The following is a 14,116-nucleotide window of genomic DNA, read 5'->3' as shown; positions in this document are numbered from 1 at the left end:
CTGGGTAGGCTGCAGTCCATGGGGTCGCAAAGAGTCGGATAGGACTGAGCGACTTCACTTTCACTTTTCACTTTCATGCATTGCAGAAGGAAATGGCAACCCACTCCAGTATTCTTGCCTGGAGAATCCCAGGGACGGGGGAGCCTGATGGGCTGCCATCTATGGGGTCGCACAGAGTCGGACACGACTGAAGCGACTTAGCAGCAGCAGCAGTGAGTTTGAGAGAGAATAAGAGCAGAAGAAGTGGTAGTCAGAAAGCAGTTTGCTTAAAATGATATATGGCAAGTGCAGTTGTAGATAATGTCAGCCTGGGGTATATTTATGGGAACTGGTGATTGAGTCTGAGGTGCAGATCAAGGTCACCAGAGTGAGAATGTCAAGGTACTGAGATGATGTGCATATTTCTATATATATTAATCTGACAATATTAGGCAGTTAATGAAAAGGATAAAGAGATAAAAAAGTATTAACACAGAAAACATAAATAAAATTACTGTGACAAACATTTTTTTAAATAAGAAAGTTAAGCAATTCTATTAATAAATTTTAAAACAAATCACCTTTCAAATTTTATAATAAAATTATTTTTCAGTGGTATTGAGAATAAATAAAAACATATTCTATCTTTCTTATTGAAACATCTTCAATATCTAATATATCAATTTAGGGAGAAAAATATTAAAAGGCAGAGTATTTTGGTCCTGAATATGGTAAATTATTTAGATCCTACTTATGGCTGTCATCATTTTTATTATAAATCAATGCAGGCATTATTAGCTGAAAATGGAACATTTTATTAATTTGGTAAAAGCCGAAAACAAGTGCTTATATTTTTTAATTCTGTTTGTATAATTTGTATGCTGTAGTCAATTCTAAAGGAAATCAGTCCTAGACAGTCATTGGAAGGACTGATGTTGAAGTTGAAGCTCCAATACTTTGGCCACCTGATGTGAAGAACTGACTCACTGGGAAGGACCCTGATGCTGGGAAAAACGAGGCAGGAGAAGGGGACAACAGAGGATGAGATGGTTGGATGGCATCACTGACTCAATGGCCATGAGTTTGAGCTACCTTCAGGAGTTGGTGATGGACAGGGAAGCCAGGCATGCTGCAATCCATGGGGTCGCAAAGAGTCACACACAACTAAGTGACTGAACTGAGCTGATATTGCATATCATACACATAGCTATTTTGATCCTTTTTAGACAGATTGAGAAAAAAACATTCAGGGAAAAAAATATACATCTCATATTTCCTTTCTTATCAAATTCTTTATTGCTTCAAAACTCACTTGCTCTAGAAAAACAAAATCAATCCAATTAACACTTGTACAGATTGTGTAAAGCAGCAAATTAAGAGGTGAGACTCTGATATAAAAGGTCTAGTTAAGGAGTCAAAATACTGGCTCTATTACCTGGTACCAGGGTGAATCTTTGTAAATTACCTTATCTTTCTAAGCCTAGGTGTCATCACCTTTAAGATGAGGGTATAGTAATGTTGAGGTTTAAATAAGAAATTTCCTACAAAGTGCCTAAAACATAGGAAAGTGAAAGTGAAAGTGAAGTCACTCAGTCGTGTCCGACTCTTTGCGACCCCACGGACTGTGCCTATCAGGCTCCTCCATCCATGGGATTTTCCAGGCAAGAGTGCTGGAGTGGATTGCCATTGCCTTCTCCAGGGGATCCTCCCGACCCAGGGATCGAACCCAGGTCTCACAGGAAGTACTCAGTAATTGCTAACTACTATGATAATTATAACCATGAAGTTTCTAAAATTCCTTACTTAATTTTAATTTCTGCAAAACTTTCGCTTAGAAAGCAAACATGTTCTAATACAGATTTTCAAATTTTTAAAACTAGGACCTATGGTAAGGAGCTGTGACCCAGTTTACACATATATGTAGATAGTTTGTATTCTGATATTTTCCATTCTCTTTATCCCCCAATGTTTAATGACCACAAAAGTACAGATAACATAGTTTGAAAAAATCATTCCAATACAGTAAGAAGTGTCAGCTATATAAAAAATTTACTCATATACAATTTTAAGGCATATACCCAAAATATGTAGCATTTTAAAGTATTAGTAAATTTAAACTATGCAAATTAAAATCTATTAAATCATAAACTTTTTGAAGCAGAGATTCTTTACAAATAATCTCCTTGATAATTCTTGGTGGTGGTGGTGGTTTAGTCACTAAGTTGTGCCTGACTCTCATGACCCCATGGACTGTAGCCTGCAGGTTTCTCTGTCCATAGGATTCTCCAGGCAAGAATACTGGAGTGGGTTGCGTTACCAAGTACCTAATGTAAAGACACTGAAATACTGTTTTGAGTTCAGAAATTAAAACTGAGATCTTCATATAATGAGTTTTAAAACATTTTTTCAGTAAACTGATGTTCTAAAATAAGACTTTTATTGCCTCATATAATTTACATGTAATTTTCCTACAGAAATGAGGTAAGGAACAAAGAAAATAAAGAAAAACAAAAGAAACTTTAAAATAACTAGAAAACATTATTTACACCAAGCATTTAAGAGGTAGTTTATTTATATTCCAATTGGCTGTAAATTTCAGACATTGAGTCTCTGAATTAATTTTAATAGATAATCTTTGTTGGGTACAGATTCTTAGTGTGCACATTTTGATATCATGATTAATGCAATTTCATAAATTATATTTAAAATTTTCAGTTTTCAGGATGTAGCAATGTTTTACTTTCCTGAATATGTTCCCAAAACCGAGAAGCACAAAAGTACTTTATCCACTATAATGTAATAAAAAAGACATTTATATGGAGTTTCTCACATTTTAAGCGCTCTTTTAGAAAGATGACTGTATGAGTTTATTGAAATTGCATCTCAACTTATAAATGTTTTAGCTAAATAAAGAGAGGGAGAATAAAAAATTCATACATAATATATGGTAGAAACATTAGGATTAACCAAGCATTAGGTACTAAAGAATGGTACTACTTCATGAAAATTATGGGTTAAAAGTATTTTCTTGCAGTGAAATGGCTCAGTGGTGAAAGTCAAATGTACCTATGAAATTCAGAAATATTTTATTAACCTGGTCTTCACTTCATTTTGGAACAAAACAAGATACAAAGAATTTATACCAGGTCTATTGGAACTATTGCTTGACTGAATATAATTTGAAGGTTCTTTTTATAAACCAAATATAGAAGTATAGATATATTGAGCTTAATGGTGTTTTTATTTTTTATTGTCATTTACTTCTATTTTATTTGCTTAGGAAATTACAAATTGTCACTTTTTATAAAATCTACACTATGGAGTTAATATGTACTTTTCTGAATATTTCTATTCTGTTTTTAATGCATTTTAATTATGTGAATTAGTAAAATAATGACCCTAAATGTATCAGTTCACTTCAGTTCAGTCGCTCAGTCATGTCTGACTCTTTGCGATGCCATGAATCAGCACGCCAGGCCTCCCTGTGTATCACCAACTCCTGGAGTTCACTCAGACTCACGTCCATCGAGTCAGTGATGCCATCCAGCCATCTTATCCTCTGTTGTCCCCTTCTCCTCCTGCCCCCAATCCCTCTCAGCATCAGAGTCTTTTCCAAAGAGTCAACTCTTCACATGAGGTGACCAAAGTATTGGAGTTTCAGTTTTAACATCATTCCTTCCAAAGAAATCCCAGGGCTGATCTCCTTCAGAATGGACTGGTTGGATCTTCTTGCAGTCCAAGGGACTCTCAAGAGTCTTCTCCAACACCACAGTTCAAAAGCATCAATTCTTCGGCGCTCAGCTTTCTTCACAGTCCAACTCTCACATCCATACATGACCACTGGAAAAACCATAGCCTTCACTAGACAAACCTTTGTTGGCAAAGTAATGTCTCTGCTTTTCAATATGCTATCTAGGTTGGTCATAATTTTCCTTCCAAGGAGTAAGCATCTTTTAATTTCATGGCTACAGTCACCATCTGCAGTGATTTTGGAGCCCCCCAAAATAAAGTCTGACACTGTTTCCACTATTTCCCCATCTGTTTGCCATGAAGTGATGGGACCAGATGCCATGAATTTTCTGAATGTTGAGCTTTAAGTCAACTTTTTCACTCTCCTCTTTCACTCTCATCAAGAGGCTTTTTAGTTCCTCTTCGATTTCTGCCATAAGGGTGGTGTCATCTGCATATCTGAGGTGATTGATATTTCTCCCGGCAATCTTGATTCCAGCTTGTGCTTCTTCCAGCCCAGCGTTTCTCATGACGTACTCTGCATAGAAGTTAAATAAGCAGGGTAACAATATACAGCCTTGACGTAGTCCTTTTCCTCTTTGGAACCAGTCTGTTGTTTCATGTCCAGTTCTAACTGTTGCTTCCTGACCTGCATACAGATTTCTCAAGAGGCAGGTCAGGTGGTCTGGTATTCCCGTCTCTTTCAGAATTTTCCACAGTTTATTCTGATCCACACAGTCAAAGGCTTTGGCACAGTCAATAAAGCAGAAATAGATATTTTTCTGGAACTCTTGCTTTTTCGATGATCCAAAGGATGTTGACAATTTGATCTCTGGTTCCTCTGCCTTTTCTAAAATCAGGTTGAACATCTGGAAGTTCACGGTTCATGTACTGCTGAAGCCTGGCTTGGAGAATTTTGAGCATTACTTTACTAGCGTGTGAGATGAGTGCAACTGTGTGGTAGTTTGAGCATTCTTTGGCATTGCCTTTCTTTGGTAATGGAATGAAAACCACATATATATTTGAAAGTGGATGTTGTTCTTTTAGTTCAAATTGTATAAATATGGATTTTTCCATGTGTACTTGTAAAGATCTTACGTAAAGTTTCATAAACGTACTTAATTGAGTTTGTACAAACATTGTTTTCAGCTGTGTGGCATATACTCATTGATTTCTGTCATTTACACATATACTGCACATATCTCTAGAAACTATGTTTTGAAACGTATATTGCTTTCCTAAGAACATAAATGTCTGACTCTGCTTTAGAACAAATTGTGCTATTTTAGTGTAGTTTTATAATATGCTCCCACCATGTCCTTCAAATACCATTTTAAAGATTATTTAAAACATTCTGCATGAAAATAGCATTAAAGTATTTAAGAAATAAAATAAATAAAATAAAGTGCATCTAATGACTGATTTCAACAAGGAAAGTTATATAGGTGTAATTCATAAATTTGCTAATCTCGCTTTCTTGCTGAATTCTACATTAAGTATTACGTCCTTCTCTAGTGACCATTTACATTTTACAACAAGATCAATGTTATTACCAATAATTTTCTTTTCTAAGAACTTTATTTGAAAATAACTACTATTTATAATTTTTATTTTCAGTTTTGTCATCAAAAAGTACTGCAATTGTTAGTAAATGCATAACCATGTATATACAAAGCATTTTATTCAATATATTCCTTTTTAAAATTGAAGTATAATTGGCATGCAGTATTATATTAGTATTAGGTGTGTGAAATAATGGTTTAAAATTTATATCATCAATAATTTATCAACTGTTGATCCATCAACCAGCATACAAAGTTAAAAAATTTTTTTCCTTTGTGATGAGAACTTTTAAAATTTACTTTTTGGCCACTTTCAAATTTGCAATATAATATTACTGATTACAGTCACCATGCTGTACATGAAAGCCTCATGATTTATTTTATAACCAGAAGTTTATACCTCTTAATTTCCTTCACCCATTTCACCCAACCCCCAAGCCCCACTCATCTGGCAGCCAGTCTGTTCTTTGAATCTATGAGCTTTGTTTTGTTTATTCAATACTTCCTTGATCTATAACTAAAATGTAGCTTTTAAGCAGAATTTAAAAAATTTACATATATTTTAACATACATGTATTTGTGTAGATAGGTAAATATATGGGCTTCCTTAGTGGCTCAGACAGTAGATATATAAACATATGTAGATATATAAATATATAGATGGAGTTAGGCACACATATTTGATACTATAATTCTGTAACCTACTCATTATATTAAAAAAAAATCAGTGAGTCATAATAATGCTAAGCCCACTACCTTACTAGCTATTTAATTGTATTTGGACTCCCAAGAATTAGAGAAAAAACAAATTAAGTCATTTTTCATGCTAAGAAGGGTAAATTATTATTATTAAAAAGTACATTACCTGACAAAGTTTTACCTAAGCAAGTATTTAAAGTTCTACATTAATTTATAATTCATGTTATAAACATGATATTTATTTTCAAATGCAATTAAAACTATAATTATTTGATTTTTTAAAAAGTAAAATGGCACAAATATTAAACTCATCTAATAATGTAAAGTACATCTAGAAATGATAAACAGTTCAACTTTAAGCTATGACATATTATATCAAGCTTGGAAATCTATAATATCTAAGGATAAACCTTTAAAATGGTTTTCATCTTAGTAGCATAGAGCAAACAGAATTTTAAATAAATTTTGAATAGCAATGGTTTAACAAAGAAACAGGATCTTGCATTACCTATTGTGTCAGCTTTGCTAAATCTTCGTGTTACAACATTGTTCATGTTTCCATTTTCACAGAGCTTCAATTCTGTGAGATATACTTCTACTTTGCAGTGTTTTACAAACATACCCTGTTCAACCACCTAGAAAACAAAACAAACTAGTGTCAGCTATAGCTTGATATATCTTACTGTTTTGAATAACATATCTCTAAAAAGACTTTAGAAAAAGCAGATGTCCAGTGAAAAAACCATAACTATTAAAACTCATTAATATAAAAGATACTGGATAGCTGAAAAAGAGAGGAACATTTTTGGAAATATTAATATTTAACAGAATATGAATAATCATGATACAAATATTAACAGACAGTATAGTAAGGCATTCTACTACTCTATGGAGATACTTTGGTATACTATAAATAATGAATACACTTAGTATTTATGATGAGAAAGTGCATGCAAAGTGTAAATATGGTTCGGATTAAAGATACAGACATACTTTATCTTTTAGCACTCGATCTCAAGCAAAAAACCTTTAAAAACCACTTTAAGTTTTTTATAATTTCAGCTAGCAACAGCTATAATAACACTCTGTATGTTAAAATAAATCTTTTAAAATGGTAACTCCAAATTACTGTTGCCAAAATATTCAGCTATGCCCTGTAATTGATATGTTAGTTTTCCATCCTAAGATGACTTTGTTTGACCTTTAAATGCACACTGAGTAGTTCCAGGCAACAAATGAAAGGGGAAAAAAAGTTGCTAAACATGCAAGCAATAAAGCAGAAAGAGAAGAAATGTATATATTAGGGTCACCTTTTTAATAAGTATATTTCCTTTTGATCTTCTTAAAGGTTAACTGTAGGATTTCAATCATGAACACTGTTTCTGAAAATAGTAATCAGCCTGATACGTGATACATTAGACAAATATGGCAAAAGGGAGGCTCCAAATGACTGTTGTACTCACTTGCTTAGCATCAATTCAGTAAGGGACTCAGAATTTGTCTTTCACTTGCAGTGAAGTTGTTTCAGCTCAAAAAGTTCAAAGGTAGTTTGCTAGCATTTAAAATGTCTAATTCAATGCTAATTTTTATGATACTTTATTATATATATTCTCCTAATCATACTTGTTACATTTCTAAAGTAATAGTGTGCGATTCTGTAATGAACGCATTATATAAACTAGTATATTACTGTCTAAACCAGAACTAATTTGTTTTATATCATATTTGAAGTTAAGCATGAAGCAAAGGATATTACATTATTTATAAGATTAATGGAGCTATAAAGCTAAGAATCAAATATTCCTAACAATCAGAAATTTCTGCTCTGGGACTCAATATTCGAGTAAGAATATAAGTTAGTTACTAATCATCAGTAGGTTCCAAACTGAGGTACTCACAGGCCTCATTTTATGCAGGGGGTGGGGGGTGGGGGAGGAAATTCTAACAGTAGAGCAGGTAATGGGATAAGTAAACAGGATAAAATTAAAAAAAAAAAGAGAAAACCGTCCATTATGATTTACATTGAGGTATGTATTCTCTAAGTAAGCAGTTTCCTTTCCTGGAAAGACTCAGGTGATTTAACTGTCAGAAGCTCACTGTCAACAATAAACAAACATTAATTCCCTATTTCACTACTATATACAACACAGATATCAACAAGGATCTATGGTATAGCACAGGAAACTCGACTCAATATTCTGTGATAATCTACATGAAAAAAGAATCTAAATAAGGATGAATACATAGACATGTATAACTGACTCATACTGCTATACACCCCAAACTAACGTAACTCTGTAAATCAACTATACTCCAATAAACTAAAATTTAAAAAAAATTAAGAGTACTTCAAAACACACTCTTTATTAGGGTTCAGAATTTTTTCATTTTTTTCTTTTCTCCAACATCTTACAGTGATAATTAGCACTACTCAGAATACTATTACTGTACTTAGAAGATATTTTACTGTTTCCAAAAGCAGTATATTAAAAAGCAGTTTTTTAAAGCAAGATATGAATTTGTCCTCCAACAATTTTTATTTGATAGAATCATACTACATGAATGATTAAAGACTGAATACAATAGCACTGCATCAGAGAAAAATAATTAGCATATTTATATATTAGTGTCATAATATGTACATTATTTGTTCATTTAGTAACTCCTTTATATTTGTGTATATAAAGTATCCTATCTTCATTAAAAATGTTTGTGCTGAAAATAACCTTTAAAATGATGGCTATTAAGACTGTAATAGGAAGAAACAGGCTTATAAAATACCAGATACAAAGTTACATTTATCTAGTTACTATAACCATTAAAATACACATTTGAAATAAGACAGAAAGGTGAATTTTCAGAAATAACAGTTATGTTTCAGAATTAGAGATGACAGCTAAAATGTTTTTTTCCTAGGTGAATTATAATATTTTTCTACATCAGAGATAAAGAGCAAGCACAAGATGAAATCTATGCTTGGATTCTATTAATTCATGGCCACAATGAAGGTCAAGTTTCTTTACTAAGTTAGTTAGGGAAATACAAGTTAAAGCTGAATTAAACATAATTTCCATTTGTTCACTTTGCTTTGAATACTAGTGGGCAATCTGACTAACGTCATGAAATATACCTGATAAACCTAATGTAGTGTACTCTTTACAGTGGCTTATGAAAGAATTGACTTCAAGTGCCTACTTCTCCCCTCTTGGAAAGAGAAAGTAACTTCTAAAGAAATCTGTTACTTCAAAACAATTTGATAACACTGGGCCTAATGGACACATTTACTATTTTTGAGGAGTTATACTCATTTTAGCAGCATTTACTAAGTACCTATGTTCAGTGTTAGAAATACACAATGAATTAGATCCAGTCCTTGAAATCAGGGTAAGAACACCTAGTGGTAAAAAGACAGACAGACTAGTAGAGAAGTATAATACAAATATGAAATCACAGGTGTTAATGTGTAACACAAATCTTATTTGTGATATTCTATACAAACATTTCAGGATACTTTAAAAACAAGATCACAAACATAACCATATTATCACACCTAAAGTATTAAAATGAATACCTTAATATCAAATATCCATTAAATTAAAACCAATTAAAATAAAAATGATTTTTAATATCAATCCAAATAAAGCCCATACACTGCAATTGAGAAGTCTCAAGTGTCTTTTAACCAAAAAATTCACCATTTATCTTTTTATTCTTGCAATTTTTAGTAAGACTACTTCATAGATTGTGAGTTATATTCTAAAAAGATGCAGATAATATCTAGTTGCCCCTCTTTTTATGATGTCGGTGGCTCAGATGGCAAAGAATCTGCCTGCAATGTGGGAGACCCATGTTCAGTCCCTGGGTCAGGAAGATCCCCTGGAGAAGGAAATGGTAACCCACTCCAGTATTCTTGCCTGGAGAATCCCATGGACAGAGGAGCCTGGTGGGCTATAGTCCATGAGGTCACAAACAGTCGGACATGACTGAGTGACTAAGTAGCAGCAGCAGACATTAATTAACCAGCACCTAGATGAGAGGTGGGGCTTCCCTGGTGACTCAGTGGTAAAGAACTCATTTGCCAATGAAGAAGACAAGGGTTCAATCCTTGGGTCGGGGAAATCCCCTGGAGAAGAAAATAGCAACCCACTCCAGTACTCTTTTCTGGGAAATCCCATGGACAGAGGAGACTGGAGGGCTACAGTCCATGGGGTTGCAAAAGAGTCAACAAAGCAACTAAACAACAACAGACCAGGGGTGGGCTGACTCTGATCCATAGGCTAAAACTATTTTTTTTTTTTGTAAATAACTTTACTGGAACACAGTTGTTCCCATTTGTTTCAGTTCAGTTCAGTTCAGTCACTCAGTCGTGTCCGACTCTTTGCGACCCCATGAATCGCAGCACACCAGGCCTCCCTGTCCATCACCAACTCCTGGAGTTCACTCAGACTCACGTCCATTGAGTCAGTGATGCCATCCAGCCATCTCATCCTCTGTTGTCCCCTTCTCCTCCTGCCCCCAATCCCTCTCAGCACCAGAGTCTTTTCCAATGAGTCAGCTCTTCGCATCAGGTGGCCAAAGTACTGGAGTTTCAGCTTTAGTATCATTCCTTCAAAAGAAATCCCAGGGCTGATCTCCTTTAGAATGGACTGGTTGGATCTCCTTGCAGTCCAAGGGACTCTCAAGAGTCTTCTCCAACACCACAATTCAAAAGCATCAATTCTTTGGCGCTCAGCTTTCTTCACAGTCCAACTCTCACATCCATACGTGACTACTGGAAAAACCGTAGCCTTGACTAGACGGACCTTTGTTGGCAAAGTAATGTCTCTGCTTTTGAATATGCTATCTAGGTTGGTCATAACTTTCCTTCCAAGGAGTAAGCGTCTTTTAATTTCATGGCTGCAGTCACCATCTGCAGTGATTTTGGAGCCCCCAAAAATAAAGTCTGACACTGTTTCCACTGTTTCCCCATCTATTTGCCATGAAGTGATGGGACCAGATGCCATGATCTTCATTTTCTGAATGTTGAGCTTTAAGCCAACTTTTTCACTCTCCTCTTTCACTTTCATCAAGAGGCTTTTTAGTTCCTCTTCACTTTCTGCCATAAGGGTGGTGTCATCTGCATATCTGAGGTGATTGATATTTCTCCCGGCAATCTTGATTCCCACTTGTGCTTCTTCCAGCCCAGTGTTTCTCATGACATACATATACAGCCTTGATGTACTCCTTTTCCTATTTGGAATCAGTCTGTTGTTCCATGTCCAGTATCATCAATGGCTGTTTTTGCACCCAAAACAGCAGAGATGAGTAGCTGCCAAAATGAATATTTTGGCCCATAAAGCTGAAAAGATTTATTGTCTTTTACAGAGTAAGTTTGGTGACCCTTTGACCATTAACTCATTAGGTCTTCTTTAATTTTGCTCAGTAGTGTTTGGTAATTTTCATTGTAGAAAAGCAGTTTTTCTAAGTTTTATTTCTTAGTACTTTTATCTCTTCAGTTCAGTTCAGTTGCTCAGTCATGTCCGACTCTTTGAGACCCCATGAATTGCAGCACGCCAGGGCTCCCTGTCCATCACCAACTCCCGGAGTTCACTCAAACTCATGTCCATCGAGTCGGTGATGCCATCCAGCCATCTCATCAAAACATTATTTTAAAATTCAACTTTGTTGATTATATATAATTGATTTTTCTATTAATATATTTACCTTATATCCATTCCCCTTGTGAAACTTAATTACTAATATTAATGGCTTATTTGGTAGAGCTTTTGGAATTTTCAACATATACAATTATGTCTTCTAAAACATTACTATTTTACTTCTTCATCTTCAATCCTTATTCTTCCTCACATTACCAACTGGCTAAGACTTCTAATATAGTTATCCTTGTCTTGTCCCTGATCTGAGAGGGACAGCTTTGAATACTTTACCAATAAGTATTGTCTGCAACAGCTTTAGCTTTCTATTTCTAGTTTTAAAAAAAATCATAAATTGATACTGTTTTATCAAATGCATTTTCTGTATCTACTGAGATGGTTTTTCTACTTTATTCAGATAATACTAAAATTATAACAAGTGATTTTCAAAGTAAAATAAAAATTGTGTTTGAAAAAAATCCAGCCTGGCTATTTAAACTTTTTATTTTATATTGTAGTATAGACAATTAACAATGTTGTGATAGTTTCAGGTGAACAGTGAAGGGACTCAGCTGTACATATACATGTATCCATTCTATCCCTGCAGCCTGGCCATTTTTAACTCTTTTTTTTTGCCCATTTCTGGCCTGGCTTGCTAATACTGTGTTATTAAATATTTGGTAGAATATTCACTGGTAATGTCTTCTGGAGTTAACAGTCTTCTTTGTGAAAAGATGTTTGTTTAATGATTTAGCTTCTTTATTCACACATGGCAATTGAGATTTTCTATTTCTCACTCAACACTAGTACATTCTTCTCTAGACATTTGACATTCTTCTAGACATCTGTCCACTTCACCTAAATTTTCAAATTACATAAAATTGTTCAAAATCAATCTTTTAAAAAATGTCTTTGGACTCTGCTATTGTATCCCCCTTTTCATTCCTAATACAGATGACTTGTGCCTATTTTCCTTTTATTCTTGATCAGAGTCTTCCCAGGACTCATCTTTATTTTACTAGTCAAATTACAATGTTCTTTACAATTAGTCAACTTTGGTCATTTAATGCATTTTTTTTGTTCTGTTTTATGTCTACTTCATACTAGTTCTTGATTAGTCTTAATTTCCTTTTCTTCTTTTCTTGAGACAACAGTCTTCCTTCTTTTGCAGTATTTACATTCAAAGAATGACTTTAGTCACTTTTATGCTGTATAGTTACCAATCAGTTCAAAATATGTCTAATTTTACATGTTAATCTTCTATGACCGAAAAATTACTTAGAAGTACACTGTTTCATTTCTAGGTAGCTGAGAGATCATCTAGTTATCTTTTTGTTACTGACTTCTAAATTCCTTGAGAGACAGAAAATACACTGAATAATTTCTAGCATACAGTATTGGAATTTGCTTGATGGCCCAGCATGTGTTAAAAAATATTTGTATCCTGCACTAAGTGCAGTGCATGTCAATTAGGTCACAGTGGTTAATCACGTTCAAATCTGCTTCCGAGCTTATTCATGTGTTATTGGCAGGCCTCTGTTCCTTTGCAGCTGTTGGCAGAGACTTCAGTTCCTCATCATGTAAGTCTTTCCACAGGCTGAATGCATGACATATGGCTTCACTCAAGAGTGACTGATCCAAGAGAAAGCAAGAGAGCACTCCCAAGTTAGAAGTGTCAGTATCTTTTATAAACTCATTTTGACAATATATAATACTATAACTTCTGCTGTATTTTACTAGTCACAGAGACCAACTCTGGGATGATGTAGATTACATGAGTATGAATAACAAGAGGTGGTGATAACCTGGGTGCAATCTTTAAGGCTATCTCCTACAGTACACCCTCTGGTACCAATAAAGTTATTGTTCCTGTCACCAACATGCAAAATACACTCCACCCCTGCAAAGCTCCCAACTGGTCCCGTCCCATTATAGCATCAACTCATAGTTCAGACACCTGTCATCTATATCTGATGAAGGTACAGATGAAGATTCTTGGGTATAAGTTCCTTAAGCATCTCGAGTATGGGCCTATAGATCTATGGGCCTGTGAACGAGAAGATAAATTTACTGCCCCACTTACACCCAAAATAAAATGGTGGGGAAGGCAGAAGATAATCTCAGACAGATATTTCTGTTAAAGTGGGGAAATGAAGGGGTTCAAAGAAGTTATTAGTCTACAGAAATTCTGAAATCCACCTGAGCAGACACTCAAAGTTCCTTGATTAGGGCTCACTCTTGCTTTGACCTGAAAAAATGACTCTTCGTAACACCTGGTTGTTTTCTGAGTCACCTTCTTTCATGAAAGTTAGCACACGTTTGCAGTTGAGTAAATTCTTAGTCTGATCCCTGCTTGTGTAAGTCTGGGAGGTCAAAGGTTTCTAAAATTTTATGCTGTCTCTACAGTCCAAAATGACAGTGATTCTTGAAAACACTGGATCTTTACTGGATTTCACTGGAGTTTCACCCAGGAGGCAAAAGTCACAACCACAAATGTTCTCTAGGTAAGTCCTT

At 34.6% G+C, this 14,116-nt stretch overlaps 1 protein-coding gene across 4 annotated transcripts in view; it reads right to left on the bottom strand.

Annotated features, from left to right (window-relative positions):
• USP15 (ubiquitin specific peptidase 15) overlaps positions 1-14,116 on the bottom strand; it is a 135,106-nt gene that overhangs the window by 74,109 nt on the left and 46,881 nt on the right. For all 4 annotated transcript variants that reach the window (XM_006072616.3, XM_006072617.3, XM_025283888.2 and 1 more), the window contains exon 4: positions 6,478-6,604. In XM_006072616.3, the coding sequence (XP_006072678.1) occupies positions 6,478-6,604 (127 nt within the window). The remainder of the gene's footprint in view (positions 1-6,477; positions 6,605-14,116) is intronic.

Source organism: Bubalus bubalis, chromosome 4 (genome assembly GCF_019923935.1).
Source record: "Bubalus bubalis isolate 160015118507 breed Murrah chromosome 4, NDDB_SH_1, whole genome shotgun sequence".
Taxonomy (NCBI): domain Eukaryota; kingdom Metazoa; phylum Chordata; class Mammalia; order Artiodactyla; family Bovidae; genus Bubalus; species Bubalus bubalis.
This window is presented reverse-complemented; position numbering and strand designations above follow the sequence as displayed.